The sequence below is a fragment of the Saimiri boliviensis genome, chromosome 17, assembly GCF_048565385.1.
Source record: "Saimiri boliviensis isolate mSaiBol1 chromosome 17, mSaiBol1.pri, whole genome shotgun sequence".
Lineage (NCBI taxonomy): Eukaryota > Metazoa > Chordata > Mammalia > Primates > Cebidae > Saimiri > Saimiri boliviensis.
Genome location: NC_133465.1, coordinates 44,731,357 through 44,750,822, shown reverse-complemented (window position 1 = coordinate 44,750,822; position 19,466 = coordinate 44,731,357). Strand labels below are relative to the sequence as shown.

Here is a 19,466-nt window from a genome sequence, read left to right as displayed (position 1 = left end):
GCTGTTACTGAACAGTAAAAGGGGAAGGCTTCTTTGTCAATCCCATCACACCTCTGACCTTTCTGATCCTCCTGCAGATGCTCCAGTGGCTTTGACCGCTATCGCCAGGAGTGGGTGGACTACGGCTGCACACAGGAGGTGAGAAGCATAAGTATCTGCAGCAACTCCTGTGCCAGGTGGTGGAGAACAGGGCAGCCGGCAGGCCCTGCCCCTCGAAACTCTTCTCAAGGTGTTGTTAGCTCTTGGCAATAGCCTCCCCTCCATCTGAGATTTGTTTTCCAGACGCCCTGAGCCAATCAGACCCACTTTGGAAGGTTTCAGAGGGCTCTGTGGGTCTCTGAGACAAGCATTCTGATGCCTTAGCCTTGAGTGGGCAGCTCTCAAGGAATTCTATTGGTGCATGCAGAGGGGATGCTGGGCATGGCCTCAGCCACTGCTGGGTGCTCTGGGAGACTGTGCACCTGTTGACATTGATGATGCACCTGCTGAGCCTCTGGTCCTCTGGCTTTTGAGAAAGGCAGTCATTCCGGGAGTGCGGAGGGTGGTTCCAGGCGTCTCCTCTTTAGAATCCCATCCAGGTTCCTTCTCACAGCAAGAATTTTCCAGTACAGTCAACACTTTGATTCTGGGTGGGGAGCATCCTATTCTCACACCATAGACTAACACAGATGGGTCTATTCCGTTTTGTCCCCTCCCTTTATCTCTTCTTGCAAAGCAAGCATGCTGCCTGCACCGAGCATGTCACTCTGAGTTGCCCTACCCTCGCTCTTCTTCAGCCTGACCCAAAAGCTGGGGGCCACTGTCCCCATTGATCAGAGAGCAAAGCTGGGGTCTAGAGAAATTTAATGAATTGGCCCAAGTCTCACAGCTAGAAGGTGATGGGCCCAGCATTTAAATATCAGCTCTCCAGACCCCATGGCGATGCACTCACCACAGTCTATTTATTAGTCTGAGTCTGGACAAGCTGTCTTTTTCTGGTCTTAAAAAAATTCCTGTCCAGCCACCTGCTTCGGAAGTTGGCTGTTGGTGACCGTTCAGATTTGCTCTGTTTATTTAAGATTGGCATCTCAGCTCCTTCCTTGAGGAAGGATTTGAAGCAGCTGACAGATAAATTGCCCTGTAAGATACGATGCTTTCAGGATGAAGGGAAAGGTGTAAATGCATTCAGGATACAGCACTGGCTCTCTCCTGCAGGCAGAGGGCAGGACGTGTGAAGACTTCCAGGATGAGGGCCGCTACTCAGCCTCCCCTGACACTTCCTCCAGCCCCTACGATGGAGACCTCACCACTACCTCCTCCTCCCTCTTCGTCGACAGCCTCACCACAGAAGGTAAGCCCTGAGCCCAGGTGGGGAGCAGAGAGGGGGTGGGAAGGAGAGCTACTCCTCTGGGGCCCCCTCTCTATCCTTGACAGGGATGATCTCATGGGATGGGAACTGCCCCATCCTTTCATAGCTAAGGGGGCCTGAAGTTCAGTTGAGGTCACCTGCTGGTGAGAAGCAGGGCCCGATTTAGAACGTGAACTCTACTCCTGGGCTCTAACCACTGTGCTGGCCCACGTCAGGGCGATGGACAGAATTCACTGTGAAGAGGGGAAAAATTAATATCCCAGCCCAGTGCCAGGTATTTTATAGAACTTATCTCAGCTGATCTTAATAGCAATCCTCACAGAACCTGAAAAGGCTCATCCCGGCCGGGCGCGGTGGCTCAAGCTTTTAATCCCAGCACTTTGGGAGGCCGAGGCGGGTGGATCACGAGGTCGAGAGATCGAGCCCATCCTGGTCAACATGGTGAAACCCCGTCTCTACTAAAAATACAAAAAAAAATTAGCTGGGTATGGTGGCGCGTGCCTGTAATCCCAGCTACTCAGGAGGCTGAGGCAGGAGAATTGCCCGAACCCGGGAGGCGGAGGTTGCGGTGAGCCGAGATCGCGCCATTGCACTCCAGCCTGGGTAACAAGAGCCAAACTCCGTCTCAAAAAAAAAAAGGCTCATCCCTGCAGCAGGTGTGAACTCAGTCCCTTCACTCAGATGTGAGAGAAAGGCTGTCTTGTTTTCCTGTAAGTTCACCTGGCTCCTCACTTTCAGGCCCTGGAGTGATGGATGGGGACTTCCACCTCCAGCTGTCCATCCACCCTGCCTAATCAGGTCCGGCAGTCTGGGGGGGCTTCCCTGCTACCTGGAGGCCTGGGGGTCTTGGTGAAAGGTCCATCCACCTGAATGCACCAGGCAGTGTCCCAGGAAGCCTTGGGACAGGCTTCCTGTGTCCCTGTGCAGGCTCCTCCAGTCCTAGGCCTCAAATCTCTTCCCTTCCTCCCATGCCCCCTCCAGGATTCCGTAGCTATTTCTGAGAGATTCCCCTCCCTTATCCTTTCTCAACATCCTGCGTCTCGGCCGGGCGCAGTGGCTCACACCTGTAATCCCAGCACTTTGGGAGGCTGAGGTGGGCAGATCATTTGAGGTCAGGAATTTGAGACCAGCCTAGCCAACATGGCGAAACCCCGTCTCTACTAAAAATACAAAAATTAGCCAGCCGTGGTGGTGGGCGCCTGTAATCCCAAGCTACTCAGGAGGCTGAGACAGGAGAATTGCTTGAACCCAGGAGGTAGAGTTTGCAGTGAGCTGAGATCATGCCACTGCACTCCAGCTTGGGCAACGGAGCAAGACCCTTTCTCAAAAACAAAACAAAACCAACAAAAAAAAACCCAAAACCAAAAATCCTGCATCTAGCTTTGAAAGCCCCTTCCCTTTAGGCTGAGACAGAAACACTTGGTTCTTGACAGCTTCCCCTGAGCCAAATATCTGTGTGAAAGGAATAATGGTAAGAAGGAAAGAAGAAAAAGGTTAGTATTTTAAAACATTCAGCCATGATTTTTTCCCCCTCTAACTCTATGTTAGGATTTTTTTTTTTAACTTTGCTTATTTTGTTGAGACAGGGTCTCGCTGTGTTGCCCAGGCTGGAGTGCAATGGCATGATTGTGGCTCACCACAGCCTCCAACTCCTGGGCTTAAGCAGTCCTCTCACCTCAGCCTCCCAAGCAGCTGGGACTGCAGGCATGCACCACCATACCTGGCTAATTTTTAAAAACTTTTTGTAGAGATGGGGTCTCACTATGTTGCCCAGGCTGATCTCAAACTCCTGGGCTCAAGCAATCCTCCTGCCTCAGCCTTCAAAAATGCTGGGATTACAGGCATAAGCCCCTGTACCTAGCCTACAGTCCTTCTTATAGATGAGGAAAGAGGCTCATAAAGGGGTAAAGTAGGTTATTCAGGGTTATGTGGGGGGTACGTGGTGGGACGTTCTTTCCAGTGTCCCCTGTCTTTCTTTCTTTTTTTCGAGACAAAGTCTCGCTCTGTCACCCAGGCTGGAGTGCAGTGGTGTGATCTCAGCTCACCGCAACCTCTGCCTCCCAGGTTCAAATGATTCTCCCACTCAGCCTCCCAAGTAGCTAGTACTACAGGCGCATGCCACCACACCTCGCTAATTTTTGTATTTTTAGTAAAGACGGGGTTTTGCCATGTTGGCTAGGCTGGTCTCAAACTCCTGACCTCAGGTGATCTGCCCACCCTGGCCTCCCAACATGCTGGGATTACAGGCATGAGCCACCACATCCAGCCTGTCCCCTGCCTTTCTAAACGTCACCTAGAGAACTGGCGAAATAGGGCAGCGACCCATGGACCTGGCTGGGGGGAAGGTCTTTAACCAAGACCTCCAGGCCTCCGGGTAGCAGGGAAGGAGGAGGATGAATGAATGATAGGAAGCACTAGCATCTGTGGGGACCAACAAAGTGCCTAGTAGGGTGCTAAAGTAGCGCATGAATTAATATTCATCCTCCCAACAATCCTGGATCTTGATACTGTTATATCCTTATTTTATAGAGGAGACACTAAGGCTCAGAGAGGCAGATGACCTGCCCAAGGTCACACAGCCAGGAAGAGACACGATCAGGTTTCATCTAGCCCCCAGAGCAGAGATCTTTCCCCTCCACCCCACTGCCTCTCTTGGTGCTGAAAGAAATGGAAAAGGTTCTCTGTGAGTTCAGGTCAGGGCGGAGTAGCAAAACGTGAAAAAGCGAGGCAGATTCCGAAAGCTTCCATTACTCTGAAGTTGCTTTGGAATAACAAGGAGCTGGCACTGAGAGCAGAGCACGCGGTGGTGCTACCAGGGATTCAGTAAAAAAGCAGAGGCTGGGAGACGAGACTCACGCCTGTAATCCCAGCACTTGGGGAGGCTGAGGCAGGCAGATCACTTGAGCCCAGGAGTTCAAGACCAGCCTGGGCAACATGGCAAAACTGTGTCTCTAAAAAAATACCAAAATTAGTGAGGCATGGTGGTGCACATGTGTAATCCCAGCTACTCAGGAGGCTGAGGTGGGATCATCGCTTGAGGCTGGGAGGTGGAGGCTGCAGTGAGCTATCATTGCGCCACTGCACTCTAGCCTGGGTGACAAAGTGAAACCCTGTCTCAAAAAAAAGAAAAGAAAAAGCAGCAGAAAGAAACTTTGCCCTTTGGGAGTTAATGACTGAGTCCAAGGAAACCTTCCAAAGACAGCTCCTCTTACAGGGCGGTAGTCCCTGATTACTTATCCCCAGGGAACCCGCTAGGCTTACTGAGGGCATGTTCGGAGCCCAGCACTGGGCGGGGTGGGTGGGGGCGGCTACAGATACCCCCTGGCCCACTCAGAGGGTTTAGCCAGGCAGTATCTGGTGGAGCCACAGTGTCAGAGGCTAGAAGTGGGGCTGTGGTGGCGTGGAGAGCCCAGGACATGGCACTTGGGGCCCAAGCCTAAATCCTAACTTGTTATTACTGAGCCCCCAGGCTGTTCCACAGCCCACCACGCAGGTTCTGTGTCCTACAGAGGCAGCGAGTTCTGTTTGCCAGTTTTATTATCTGACTGCATCCCTGCCACCTCAGGAATGCGTCTCACTTCTATGTTTTGTGTAATGGTTCCCAACAGAAAACTCATTAGAGTAAACAATTTGGGCTCTATGTCCTTCCAGTCCTGGAAGAGGTGGCAAAGATTATAAAGTTACATCTATAAGAGAAAAAACTTTTGGGGGGGTATAATGGGATCTTGCTATGTTGCCCAGGCTGGACTTGAACTCCTGGGCTCAAGGATCCTCCCACCTCAACCTACTAAGTAGCTGCAGGTATGTGCCATTGTGCCTGGTTTATAAGAAAAAAGCTTTTTCATGATGACTTCCCCCCACATGCCCAACTTGCAAGGCATCTTGGCAGGACAATTTGAGTCACTCTCCTGCCTGTGTGGTTACAGCCCACACAGAGAGACTTGCAGAGGCAGGCGTGGGATAGTCTTTCCCGTACATTCTATCTGAGGGTACAGGCTCTAACAGGGAGATGTGAATGAAGGGACCCAGCACCCCAGCCAGAGGGGCCTGCCTGGGCACGACACAGGCAGACAGCAGCAGGGTGGGAGGAGCGGGAGGCATGGGGGCTGGACTTGAAGAGCTGTTCACTTGCAGTCAAACGCTACTCACTTAAAGGAACCAGAAGACCTCTGAATGGCAAGTAGCTGTCATAAAGCCCATGCATTTTACTGCAAAGAGGGACAGGCACTCACCGAGAACAACTGTGTGCAGAAGGCTTAACTTATAAGCCACAGAACAGAACACGTTGACAGCTGCAGAAGTGACGACTAACAGAAAATGACCCCTCATTTGATCAGCATTGCATGCATTTCTTCCTATGTGAGTTCTCACGTGATCCATTAACTCAGGAGCCAGTGTGCATTCCATGGAGCCCCAGCAGGATGGCAGCTGGGAGCCAGCCCTTGGTGAGAGGGAGAGAGGCTGTGTGGGCACAGCGTGGCCAGCCTAGGTTGCTCTGGGAGGGACTAGGCATTGGTGGCACTGTGTCCCTTTGTCCACCAGTGGCCGGTGCAGACTGGGCTACGGGTGATTTTCAATGGTCTAGATTTGCAACAGGTTGATTTGCCCAGTGATATTTAAGTTAACTTTGGTTAGCGTTGATGAATCGATTCATTATCTTCAACTTGCAGTAACAAAATAAATTCAAAGTTGTGTTTAAATACCTTGTTTGGCCAGGTGAGGTGGCTCTTGCCTGTAATCCCAGTGCTTTGAGAGGCTGAGGTAAGAGGATTGCTTGAGCCCAGGAGTTGAAGACCAACCCCGGCAACACAGTGAGACCCCATCTCTACAAAAAAAAATTTTTTTAATTAGCCAGGAGCAGCAGCTTGGGAAGCTTGAGGTGGATCACTTGAGCTCAGGGGTTCGGGGCCACAGTGAGTCATGATTGTACCACCACACTCCGGCCTGTGTGACGAAGCAAGACCCTCTCTCAAATAAAGAAAGTTCAGGGACTTAGGGCAAGAATCTTCAGTCATTTGCATCATCCTCCTGAGGTGAAATTCTGGCTTTTCTTTCCCCATGAAAATCTTCATGGGAAGGAACCTCAGGAAGGCTGGACCCTTGAAACTTACTTAGAAAGCCATGGGCTGCAGGCCTTGAGGTGTAGACAGAAAGTGAGTTGGGATTCTCTGCTGCACACTGCCAGGGAGTCTGCAAGCTGATCTGACTTTGTGACACACACAGCCCCTCTTTGAATCCTTCCATAGCTCTCTGCTGCCCGCAGAACAGGCAAGGTCTCCTACTGCTCTCCCGGCAGCTGGCCCTCCACTCACGGCCTCATCTCTCACCAGCCCCCATCATAGACTCCCCACCCTCCAGCTACACCCAACTGCTGTGTGACTTTGAGCAAGTCTCCTCCTCTGTGCCTCAGTTTCCTTACTTTTAAAATGAAGGTTTGGACACAACCTCCCTAAAGTCCCTTCTGGACTTGGAGTGACTAAGCCCGTAATGATTCCACTAATCTTGCCCCTTCTGTGCTCTCTCTTTGAAGATGACACCAAGTTGAATCCCAAGGCGGCAGGAGACGGTGAGTACAGAACTGCCTGCCCTCAGTGTCAGACCCAGTGCCTCTTGGACCCTCCCCAGAAGAGGGTGCAGCAGTCGCCTGGCCTATTTTTATGAGTGCAGAGAGGGAGCAACCGCAGCCTGAGGGTCTCGGACCTCCTTCAGGGTGGGAAGGCAGGCAGGCTTCTGGATACAGGTGCCCTAGATCAAAGGAACACGTCTATCCCTAGATGTTTCTCATCTCAGCCACCCAGCTCTCTGTCCTTAAATATTCACTGCCCAGAAAGGAGTGGGAGGAGGGGAGGGGCTGAGCCAGGGCAGGTACAGGTGGGGCCCATGGCCACCCCCTCTGATCCCCAAGGGCTCATAGTCAGCAAGGGGTGGAGAGCAGCTTCTCTTTCCTAACCCAGGCTGGCAGAGAGGACATAAAACTGTCCACTACAATTTTTGCAGGGTGCCAGAAGGCAGGACTCCCCCCAGCCTCCTAGGATTACCTAGAAGGATAATCTTCTTTCTGATGGTGGGAGTGGCCCCCACCGCCCCTGCCCTTTGCCCAGAGCCAGCTCCGGCTTTTGCTGCAACCCGTGAAAGAGTAGATATGAAGGTGCCTTCCAACTGCAGGGGCTGGAGACTGTCATCTGGGCTTCCAGCGGGAAAGGGAAGATTATTAAGGCGGCACAGTGTTACGGTGTCCCCCAGCAGAGAGGGAGCCGCTGCTTCTCCATAGGCAGTGGGTGTGAGTGTGCGTGTGTCCTGCGGGGGTGGCTGGGCCATAATCCCCTCGCTGTGCACCGTGTGCTCATCGGCAGAAGCCCTCATCAAATCATCAGAGCCACTGCGGGCAGCGGGCTGACTGCCAACCAGGTCAGGGGAGGCTCGCTTGGGGCATTTCACCTCCGCCCTCCCACCTGTTGGCAGACAGAGGCCCTAGCCATGCCCTGGAGTACCCCAGGATAGTGTCTCTCCTAGGTGTCCTCTGCTTACAGAGTGCAGAGCACAGCAAAAGGGATGAGGAGGACAATGATTCTGAATGCACGCAACATCCCATTAAAAACTGGCACCGCTAGTTACCTCCCATCCCACCCACTAGCTTCGTAGGAGGAATGCAATATTTCTGTTGCCAACTTGCTCATCTGTCTTCTCTACCTCATTATCTCACATTCCTTTAGGATAGGGTGAAGAGGCAAACAGCCACCCCCGGTAGTGTCAGGGAACTTGGTTTCTTAGTGGCGGGCACTGAATTTGTGTGTCTGTGGGGAAATCGCTTAACCTCTCTGTTATTTCCATTACCTCAGTCATGAACGAAAGGGGTTGAGCTTCCAGCTCTCTGGAAAATAGTCTCTCCCCACTGGGACCTATTTCAGATGGCTAGGATGTTCTCAGAGAGTGCCTGTTGGCTTATTAGCTTCCAGAGGACCTAGATCATTATGCACACTTTCTCTGAGCTTCTCTGATGGGCCTGCCAGTTTCTCCAAGAGCTGAGGACACAAAGTTGAATAAGTCATCATCCTTGCCCTCCAAGAGGTCACAGTCTGGAAGTGGACAAGGGATAGGGAAAACCATGGTCACTTGCTCTCTTAATAGCTAACATTTATTGAAGTTATCCAAACTGGGAGACATAGTCCTCAGGGCTTGACATGAATCATCTCATTTTAACCCTCTCAATAACCCCATTCAGTGGGTATTATTATCCTTGTTCTACAGAAGTCATAATGAAGACACAGAGAGGTTATATAATTTGCACAAGGCCACACAGCTAGTATGTGGCACAGCACAGATTTCAACCCAGGCAGCCAGATTTCAGATCCCAAACTCTTAACCCTCACATGCCCTCTGTGAATTCCTTAATAGCGCTTCTGTGGTAGCACAGATATCAGAGAGGACTTCTCTTATGATACTTACTAGACATCTGGGCAACTTGTAGGTGATTTTGGAAAACTACCCAGATGGTGCCAAGAACAAAGTGAATGCCTTACTCATAATGATTCCAGCTCCTGCTCAACCTTTTCCTGTATTTGATGAGTAGACCCAAAGGCTCTGTAGGCTTTCATTTCTGAGACTTTGTTAGAACCCAAGACCCCACGGTTCGACCTTCCCTGCTCCCCTGCAGCCCCTGCCCGCCCTAATGCTCTCTCCACAGGCCTTGAGAACAAGCTGTCCCCCAAGACGAAGGGCACCCCTGTGCACCTGGGCACCATCGTGGGCATCGTGCTGGCAGTCTTCCTTGTGGCGGCCATCATCCTGGCTGGGATCTACATCAGCGGCCACCCCACGTCCAATGCTGCGCTCTTCTTCATCGAGGTCCGTGTGACCGCAGGGCTGCTGTCTGCGTCTGCGTCAGCGTCTCCTGCCACATACCCGATAAACATTCATCCACCCCATCCTGACACATTTCAAGACGACTGGTGCCCATTAAATCCTGCACCCCTAGAAATCTGCACCTTAGAACTCCCTCGGCCCTCTTGTTCTGTGGAACAGCCCCTCTGCCCTTGTTCCCCCATTTGTGAAATCAGAAAAGAATCCCTAGAGGAAAGAAAGACCACAGTGCCACACGGTGCCCATCTAGTGGCTGTGCAGTCACTCTCTAGTGATTTATGGTCTCTCATGCCCAAATGCCAGGCTCGGTACTTACTCAAAGCTGTGAGGGAACCAGGGTCTCTGCCTCTTTTGCCTATTGATACCTGTTTTGAAGGTTAAAATGGAGGGTCAGGTGCAGTGGCTCCGTCCTAAGATCCCAGCACTTTGGGAAGCCAAGGCAGAAGGATTTCTTGAGCACAGGACTTTGAGACCAGCCTGCACACCAGAGCGAGACCCTGTCTCTAAGGAAATTTTAAAAAATTAGCCTGGCATGGTGGCATGCACCTGTGGTCCCAGCCACCTGGGAAGCTGAGGCGGGAGGATCCCTCGAGCCCAGCGGTTTGAGGCTGCAGTGAGCTCTGACCACACCACTGCACTCCAACCTGGGTGATAGAGGAGACCCCATCTCTAAAATAAAAATAAAATAGACAAACCAAATAATGATAAGAGTGGCCCTCTGGGAGCTTTAATTGAGGATGCTAAGTTTTGACTGTTTCACTTCTGAAAAGTCAGCCTGAGGGGCAGCATGGGACGGGAGGCTCAGCCTCCTTCACTTGGGGCTGTAGAGCTCAGCAGCTCCTGCCCCCAATCCTCCACTCCTGGCTTCTTTCACATTCCCCACAGGGTGCAACCGTCGTGCCTCTATGACCCTAGTCTCCTCCACGTGGGTCACGAGCCCAGCAGTCTCATTACCCCCGGGCCTAGGTCATTCTGCCTGTTTCTTAGGAGGCTTGGCCATTCTGAAGTCTTAGCCTACCTGGGTAATACCTGGGAACTGCAGATCCCTAGGCCACAGGGATTCTGATAGGGCAGGTCTAAGGCAGGCCCAGAAATCTGCATTTTATTTATTTATTTTGAGACAGAGACTCACTCTGTCACCTAGGCTAGAGTGCAGTGGCACAATCTTGGCTCACTGCAGCCTCTGCCTCCTGGGTTCAAGCAGTTCTGGTGCCTTAACCTTCTGAGTAGTTGGGACTACAGGTGCGTGCCCCATACCTGGCTAATTTTTGTATTTTTAGTAGAGACGGGGTTTCACTGTGTTGGCCAGGCTGGTCTGGAACTCCTGACCTCACGTGATCCACCCACCTTGGCCTCCCAAAGTGCTAGGATTACAGGCGTGAGCCACCACTCTGGCCAGAATCTAAGAAGCCCCCTGTTGACTCTGCTATGGGCCCTGTGCTACCTGGAGGGTTATCCTGGCATTTCCAGAGTCTCAGCGTCATTCCAGCCGCCTCTGAGCCAATTCCTCACTTTGCAGTCCCCGGTCGCCACTTGGTATATTTCTGAAGCTTTTAGCTGTGAGTTCTGCAGACCACGCAGTGAAGGATAAAGTGCCCTTCCACACCGTAGCTTCCGGCAGGTTTCCCAGTGGTTGGGGGATCACAGCAGGGCACGTTTTAGGGAGAGGGTCCCTGAAGGTCAGTTGTCTGGCTCCTAGTAGGCCCCAAGGACCCTTGTAAGAGAGAGTCTTGGCTTTGCTGCTCAGGAGTGTGGGGGCCCATGGGGAGGGTCATGCCCACTGACTTTGCCTCTGTGCCTACTCCAGCGGAGACCTCACCACTGGCCAGCCATGAAGTTTCGCAGCCATGCGGATCATTCCACCTATGTGGAGGTGGAGCCCTCGGGCCATGAGAAGGAGGGCTTCGTGGAGGCTGAGCAGTGCTGAGAACACCAGGTCTCCCCTTTGAAGACTTTGAGGCCACAGAAAAGACAGTGAAAGCAAAGAAGAGAAGTGACTTTTCCTGGCCTCTCCCAGCATGCCCTGGGCTGAGATGAGATGGTTGGTGGCTGATGGCTCCAGAGCTGCTACTCGCTTCGTCAGCACAGCCTGGATATTGAAGAGGGGGCCAAAAAGCAACCACATGGATGTTTTAAAGGAACAATAACTAATCTCATCCTGTTTAGACGCAAGGGTTCTCTTCTGGGTCTTGTAACCATGAAACAGCAGAACAACTAACATAACTAACTTCATTTTTGTTTAAGGGGCCTTTACCTATTCCTGCACCTAGGCTAGGGTAATGTTAGAGCACTGAGATAAAACGCAAAAACAGCAATCATGCTGTTTGCAAAACTAACTTTGGGATTAAAGGGGAAGCATGTAAACGGCTATTTTTGTTAAAGATTTATAGGAGCGAGGAGGTTCGGCTATTATCACATGAGAGACTTGTTAGCCAAGGACGAAGAAGTTTCGCAAACCTCCCCCGGCCCCTTGCTAGTGTCCAGATGTCTGCAGTTGTCAGCACCTTCCTTTCCCCCTGAACGAAACACAAAAAACAAGGCAAACCCCGCAGCATTTTAAGACGGTTCTTTAGGACATTAGTCCACCATCTTCTTGGTTTGCTGGCTCTCGAAAATAAAGTCCCTTTCTTTGCTCCAACTCCTTGTCTCTCAACATACTGGCTGTCACTCAGCAAGCAGGGTGAGTTTGGACTCAGTTACAGGCCCTCAATGGTCTGTTCTGTAGCAATCTCAGGGTCTCCCTCACCCATTCAACCAGATGCCCTGCTCCTGGCCACCTAAAGCCCCTGCGTATGACACAGGTCAACTAAAGTCAAGATTGGGGCTGCCGCATTCCAGGGTCCCTAGACTCACAGGCTGGTCCTCTGCCAGGTGCGGTGGCTCACACCTATAATCCCAGCACTTCGGGAGGCCAAGGCGGGCGGATCACCTGAGGTCAGGAGTTTGAGACCAGCCTGGCCAATATGGTGAAATGCCATCTTTACTAAAAATACAAAAATTAGCTGGGTGTGGTGGCACATGCCTGTAATCCCAGCTAGTTGGCAGGCTGAGGAAGGAGAATCGCTTGAACCTGGGAGGCGGAGGTTGCAGTCAGCTGAGATCACACCACTGCACTCCAGCCTGCATAAGGGGAGCGAGACTCCCTCTCAAAAAAAAAAAAAAAAAAAGGCAAAAAATTAGCTGGGTGTCGTGGTGTATGCCTGTGATTCCAGGTACTCAGGAGGCTGAGACACGAGAATCACTTGAACCTAGGAGGCGGAGGTTGCAGTGAGGTCAGATTGTGCCACTGCACTCCAGCCTGGGAGACAGAGCAAGACTCCGTCTCAGAAAAAAAACAAAAAACAAAAAACACCTGGTCCTCATGGCTATAGAGTTGGTGTTTTAGCCTCGGCTTCTGTAGCTCGGAAAGCCAAAAGACGGCATTGTCTCCGTCTGTTCAACACGGTAGGGCGACTCTCAGCCCTTGGGGCACGTTATCATGGGAGGGAAATCCAATACGAGGAGAGAAGAACTCAAGGGGGAAACTGCATTTTTAAGCTTTGCCCTTCTTACCTTGCCCTTTCTGCTCAGAACCAATAACTTCTGCATCAAAACACATACAGCCTCGTCACGGGCCTTCCCCCAACCTGTGGCCCAGCTTCCCCTGGGCAAGCTTGCTATGCACGCGCGGCCACATTTACCATGTGGGGCTTCCTATGCTGATGGCCCATTTGGTGCCGGGTTTATTCACTGGCCTGTTGCTGTCTGCGCCTGTACATACCTGATAACATGTTTCCTCCTCCGAACTGGACTTTATAGGCATTAAAGACACGTCTGGTGGCTAGAGGGCTCCTCGAGACACAGCTAGCAGGAAACTGCAGGTGGATTCTGTTGAGAAGCAAAGAACCTGAGTGGTTGGGACACAGGCAGCTGGCACGGGAGGGACTTTTTTTTTTTTTTTGAGTCAGGGTCTCACTGTGTTGCCCAGGGCAAGGATACCCAAAGATACCGGGTTGGGGCGGCATCTGCCAACCAGCTGCTTTCCCTGGAGCCTGTGTATGCTGTGGGGTGGGGAGACCTAGGTGTCTACGACTGCCTGGGATGGGTGTGCACAGCGTGTGAAGTACCTACTGCCTTGCCTTGCCGACTGCCAGCCAGTCACAGCGTTGGCCACAGACTCATGTCTCCATCTGGTCACACTCCATAGCCACCCAGTTAACCTGCTCTAAACTTTGGAGTAGAACTCCTGGGTCTGTCCAAGAAACGCTTATTTGGCCAAGCATGATGCTTCATGCCTGTACTCCCGGCACTTTGGGAGGCCGAGGTGGGAGGGTGGCTTAAACCCAGGGGTTTGAAACCAGCCTGGGCAACAACAACAAAAGTGGCCAGGTATGGTGGCGTGCACCTGTAGTTCCAGCTACGAGGGAGGCTGAGGCAGGAGGATCACTTGATCCCGGGAAGTTGAGGCTGCAGCGAGTCATAATCATGCCACTGCTCTCCAGCCTGGGCGACAGAGTGAGACCATACAAAAAAACAAACAAAAAACAGAAAGAAACGCTTATCTTGTCAGGAGTCCTGCAGACAATCATTAACTCTATGAGATGCTTGGCTCTATTTTTTTGGGAGACTTGGTCTAAGTGTTTTGGCTTGAGAAATCCGTAGGCCTCTCCTGGTGACTCATCTCTAGTCCTTTTTGTAATAAACAAACAGGCTGTCAGCCGCGAAATATCTCCACTCCCCATGCCACTGATATCCCAAGGGTCAGCCGGGCTTGCTTTGACTGGGGCCGAGGCATCTGGAACTTTCTCCACCTGCAGGGGCTAGCAGCAGAGGCCTCTCCGCATCACCACCCCTTCCTCCACTCCTGACGTCCTTTCCCTTCAGGAATCCAAAATGGTTGGCTGAGCTCCCAGTGGGGAAATGTGTGCTGGAGCTTGGGAGTGAGCCGCGCGGTGCTGACCGTGAATCAGGCCACAACAGGAACTGCCCCCCGGCCATCTGAGACACATACAGGTGGCAGCTGCTTTGCTGGTGGGCTGCGCTTCTCATTCAGAGAGCTCTGTTACAGCACACTGTGTCCTTCAGAAGCTTGACAGGAACCCAACTCTTTGCTGCACTGTCCTTTTTCTTCCTCAAATTCAGATCCTCCTTCCTCTGGCACCCCCTACCTCCACCCCCAGCTCTTCCTTGCCTGGTTCATGAAGCAGAGTTGAGGCCCCACGTTTCCAACTCTGTCACTCGCATCCTCACAAAGGACAAACCACGGAGCAACAGGAAAACCACGAGCCAAGCATTTGGATGAGTCTGGTTGTCTGCCCACCCCCGACCGAATTGGCTTGTACTTAACTCACTTCTTTCTTTGGCAGTGACCCTCGTGACACGTATAAAAGGGTATGACCAAGCAGAGGCTGTGATTTAACATTTCTTTGCTGCTATTTTTAACTCTGAATGGGGTGAGCTCTAGATTTTCATTCTAAATGTTCTTCAGAAGCAGCCCCAACTCATCACCGGGAAAGAACTCCCCCTGTGAGCCAGTTAATTTGGGGAGTTTAAACTCCCCGGCCCCAAGACTTCTCACAGAGCTGGGGAGTTGGTGGCAACTTTCCAAGTCAAGGTCTTGCTTAGAGAGTCCTTCACTGCCTGGCCGGGTGCAGTGGCTCACATCTGTAGTCCCAGGTACTTGGGAGCCTGAGGCATGAGGATCAGTTGAGCTCAGGAGTTTAAGGCCGCAGAGAGCTATGACCATCCCATTGCATTTGTTTACAAACAATTTTTTAGATTTGTGTTTGATCAGGGTCTCCTGTACAGTGCATCTGTGTGTGTGTTTGTATACAGCCCTTGTCCAATACTTTTAGCAATAAGATAGGCACACACAGGTATTTTGTTGCTAAAGAGACTGGACCAGGTTGTACCTGTGCTCAGGCTTTAGACTGGGTTGTTAAATTAAGAGAGAGAACAATAGCGAGAGGAAGGCATCTGTTTGCAGGACTCCAAGCAAGGAGAATTGGGCGGCTTATGCTTAAGATATGAACTCTTCATGGCTTGCAGGTAAGGTCAAGAGCTGCCAGCCAACCACACCATTCAAAAAGCAAAGTGTTCACCACGAAAGCTGACCCTTCATCAGGCTGCAGTCAAGGTTAAGACCCTCTCCTCTAGTTCCTGGAACAGACTCACAGATTGGCATGAATGAAGCACGCATCGGGGCTGCACTCAGACTCCCTGGCCACGCGAACCTCCACCAGAACGGTCAATGACGCAGATACAATGCAGCCAATCTCTCTCTGTCTCCAAAAACCTGCCTGAACGTAACAGCACAATTAGAAAGATCTGGGGACTGAGGGCACCCTGGCCTTCTTCAACACAATGGATTCACATAATTAGTGTGAAATCTCTGCATGGATTCTCAGTGTTAATAATGCAAGGAAGCATTCTCTGACAACTCCTGCTGTGTGCAAAATAAAGGGCAAAGGATTTGGGGTGGCATCGTGACGATCCCCACACGTACCTTGGTGCCGGTGGCTGCTGGACTCTGACTTCTCCTCTAAGGACATGACCTCGGGAACAGCCTCCAGCTGTCTGCTCCTGGGAAGTGCTGTCCTCACCCTCCTGCCCCACCTCCAAGAGAAACAGCCTAAAAAGAAACCCCAGCTGTTTACCTATATTGGGCCCGTAAATCCCTGGAAGTAAACCTCATTCGGTTTTAATCTACTGTCTGAGGACACAAATAAATCTGAGAAAGTCAACGCCGTCACATTTCTGGATGCTTTGCATTTGAACAACTTTAGCGGCCTCATTGTGTTTTTATGACTTTGTGGTTTTGCTCATAAAACATGGTTTAGCAAACGAAAACAAACAGAAGAAAAATGTGAACACCTCACAGCCAAAATCAATGATGCCAAATTTCAGGCTCCAAAACAAGCCAATTTATAAATAAATATGCGGAGTTTGCCAAATCAAGAGGAACGTGTTAGAGAAGACAATGTGAACTGATGGAGAAGGTGCTGAGCTGCATGGGGAGTCGGAAGGCGGGAGCTTGTTCTCAGCCCTGTCCCTGAGCAGCTGGGTGACACGGGCCAAGTCACTGGACTTCTCTGGGCTGGTTTCCACCCCTGTGATATAGGAGGTACTAGACTAATTGGTCTAAGGTGGGACCTGAGCAATCGGCCCCCTGGTTCTTTTTCAGGTCACACAGCAACTCAGACCACAGCATGCCTTTCTCTTTCATTATCTGGATAGGGTGACCAAGTTGTTCTGCTTTATTCGGGACTTTCCTAGTTCTAACACAGAAAATCCTGCATCCTAGGACGCTCCTCAATCCTGGGCACATCAGAATGTTGTTGTAGACCCGAACGGGGTCTGCTCACCTGGCGCAATAACACCAGATGTCCACACTGAGGCTCTGCAGCGATGGAGGAAGGCATCTGTTTGCAGGACTCCAAGCAAGGAGAACTGGGCGGCTTAGGCTTAAGATATGAACTCTTGATGGCTTGCAGGTAAGGATGTTTTTTTTTTTTTCTTTTGAGAAAGAGTCTTGCTCTGTCACCCAGGCTGGAGTGCAGTGGTATGATCTTGGCTCACTGCAACCTCTGCTGCCAGGTCCAAGCGATTCTCCTGCCTCAGCTTCCTGAGTAGCTGGGACTACAGGCACCCACCACCACGTCCAGCCAATTTTGTGTTTTTAATAGACACAGGGTTTCACTATGTTGACCAGGCTGGTCTCAAATTCCTGGCCTCAAGTGATCTGCCCTCCTTGGCCTTCCAAAGTGCTAGGATTATAGGCGTGAGCCACGGTGCCCGGCCGTAGGTAAGGATTTTTAAAGGCAGGGGTAAATTTCAGGAAAGCAGGTGTTCCAGGTAAAATCCTAAGTCAATAGATGGGAGCTATATGTTGGTTTAAACTAAATGGCAGGACCTCTCAAAGCAGGACCCACAAGTCATAAGGTGGGTTCAAGGATTTTCTGAAATCTGTATAATAAAGCGTGGTCCAGGCCAGGTACAGTGGCTCTTATCTGTAGTACCACACTCTAGGAGGCCGAGGCGGGAGGATGGTTTGAGGCCCGGAGTTCAAAACCAGCATGAGCAAACATAGGGAGACCTCGTCTCTACAAAAAAATAAATAAATGAAATAAAAACTGCAGCTGGTTCAGGAGGCAAAGCTTTGTCTAGACATTTGGGATCAGCAGAAAAGAATGTTAGCTCTGGCTCCTGGGCACGACCTCCTCCAGGCCCCTCAGGAAGAAAGTTAGAAGGAACTACAGTCAGAGTCAGTCGTCAGCACCTGCTTCTCTGAAGTCTACGTGCCAGTGGATCCTTTTGGAGTGGTCTGGGCTTCTGAAAAACAATTCAGGGACATCTGTTAAGAGGTTCTCTTTAGTTCCTATAGGGGAACCAAACATCTCCTGACTGGAACTTCCTTAGCTACTGTTTTAGACGACTGTTACCTTCCTGCTTATTAAGTTGCTTATTGACTCCTCAGGGCTAGTTAGGATTTCCCTTGAAGGACCTCAAGATTTTCCTTTATCCCCACGTGTGGGTGCCCTCAGCTCCCTCTCTGTGTTTGGTCACTCTATCCTTAGCACAGCCCTCCGCCCCACTGGCTGAAGAAATCATGATTTCAAGCACCTGGAAAGCACTTCAGAATCTAGAACCTTGCTAATTAAAGTCTAGTCCAGGGCCAGGCAAAATGGATGACTCCTGTAATCCCAACGCTGTGGGAAGCTGAGGTAGGAGGACTGCTTGAGCCTAGGAGTTTGAGACCAGCCTGGGCAACAAGGGGAGACACTGTCTCTACAAAAAAAAATTTTTTTTTAAATTGCTGGGCACAGTGGCCCATGCCTGTGGTCTGAATTACTCTGGAGGCTTGGGCCCAGGAGTTCAAAGCTGCAGTGAGCCATGATCACACTACTGCCCTCTAGCCTGGAAGACAGAGCAAGACCCTGCTTTAAAAAAATTGTAGATCTGTATAATAAAGTGTGGTCCAGGCCAGGTGCAGTGGCTCATACCTGTAATCTCACACTCTGGGAGGCCAAGGCGGGAGGATGGCTTGAGGCCAGGAGTTCAAAACTAGCATGAGCAACATAGCGAGACCTCGTCTCCACAAAATAAATAAATAAATAAAATAATAAAGTGTGGTCCAGCCAGGCAGCATTAGCATTCCCTATTTTGTTTTTTAGAGATGGGAACTCACTGTGTTGACAAGGCTGGCCTTGGACTCCTGGTCTCAAGCAATCCTCCCGTCTCAGCCTCCTATAGTTCTGGGATTATAGGCATGAGCCACCATTCCCAGCCTAACCAAGGCCAATCTTATTTCATCTTATATGGTCTTATACAGATGGTATTGGGATGGGGAGTGAGGCTGGCGAAGGAGATTACTGAAGACTGTCTTCACCAGCATTTGTGTGTGTATCTGAGCATGTACCTTCAGGACGGCCAGGACACTGGTGCTTATCTCCCCACAACCCTACTCCCCCAGACACACGACATGTGGCTTCGCAGTGGTTGGAGGGTACTTCCCACCCCACCCCACCCCACCCCGGCTTCCGGCTTGCCCACGGGGCTTGCTTTGGCTATGGAATGAAGCAGAAACGAAAGCCTGCCAGATGCCAGCCGACGCCTTAGGGGGTTCCGACGGCCCGCGTGAGCTTCTGCCTTCACCCTGAAGCCCTTCAGCGGACGCCCAGAGGGAACGGAGCACCCTGGCCGATCCGCAGGCCTGCAGGGAGCCACAGAGCGCAGCAGCCGGCCCGGCGTTCGAGCCCAAGCACAGGCCTGCGAGAACCCTGTGCCAGCCGCCGTCTGGTTGCTGCAGCAGCAGCTCACCAGTGCACGCATCCGCTTTTTTATCAGGCGATGGGGCCAACAGCTGCGACAGGGACCTGATACAACAGTGCGTTAAACAAGAAGCTTACTGAGCACTCATGTCGTAAGCCGGTGGAGAAGTCCAGAGCATGGAGCCTCCCCAGGGTTCGCAGGTCGCCATCTTCGGTGCCTTCAGCCCCGCGAGCCCCAACGACCCGCCCACAGGGCGGTGCCAGCCCCTCCTCCCACCCTCTAAAGCCTCGGCTCCAAGGGGTTCCACGTGTGCTTCAGGCTCAGGATTTTCCCTCTTCTCGAATGGAGGTGCCCCTCCCGGCATCCTCCGAGTGGCAACACCATCTCCCTCCCTCCAGGACCTCAGAGCCAGAGCTGGGCAAGAGGCCCTGACCACCGGGGTAGGGGTGGCAGCGTCCTGTGAAGATACGGTCCTGCCTCCCATCCCCAGGCGCCTGGCCTCTCCCAC

At 51.6% G+C, this 19,466-nt stretch overlaps 1 protein-coding gene and 1 long non-coding RNA gene across 5 annotated transcripts in view; one reads left to right on the top strand and one right to left on the bottom strand.

The window, feature by feature from the left end:
* PLXDC1 (plexin domain containing 1) overlaps nt 1-11,846 on the top strand; it is an 83,452-nt gene extending 71,606 nt beyond the window's left edge. Inside the window, exons 10-14 of one of the 2 annotated variants that reach the window (XM_003931191.3) lie at nt 78-138; nt 1,195-1,330; nt 6,879-6,914; nt 9,033-9,193; nt 11,016-11,846. In XM_003931191.3, coding sequence (XP_003931240.3) covers nt 78-138; nt 1,195-1,330; nt 6,879-6,914; nt 9,033-9,193; nt 11,016-11,135 — 514 coding nt within the window. In that variant the 3' untranslated portion in view covers nt 11,136-11,846. Of the gene's footprint in view, nt 1-77; nt 139-1,194; nt 1,331-6,878; nt 6,915-9,032; nt 9,690-11,015 lie in introns of those variants that run through there. The other variant, XM_074388684.1, reaches the window with a different exon arrangement.
* On the bottom strand, nt 9,157-19,182 carry LOC120366894 (uncharacterized). 3 transcript variants are annotated; one of them, XR_012514658.1, is made up of 6 exons: nt 19,096-19,182; nt 16,552-17,518; nt 15,693-15,818; nt 12,969-15,486; nt 10,653-11,297; nt 9,157-9,239 (listed from the first exon to the last, which is right to left on the bottom strand). It is a non-coding gene; the product is annotated as an uncharacterized LOC120366894 (long non-coding RNA). The 3 variants fall into 3 exon arrangements; XR_012514657.1 differs by lacking the exon at nt 9,157-9,239 and having other exon boundaries at nt 11,211-11,297; nt 12,969-13,876; nt 15,362-15,486; XR_012514656.1 differs by lacking the exon at nt 9,157-9,239 and having other exon boundaries at nt 11,211-11,297; nt 12,969-15,482.
* Between the last annotated feature and the right edge of the window lie 284 nt (nt 19,183-19,466).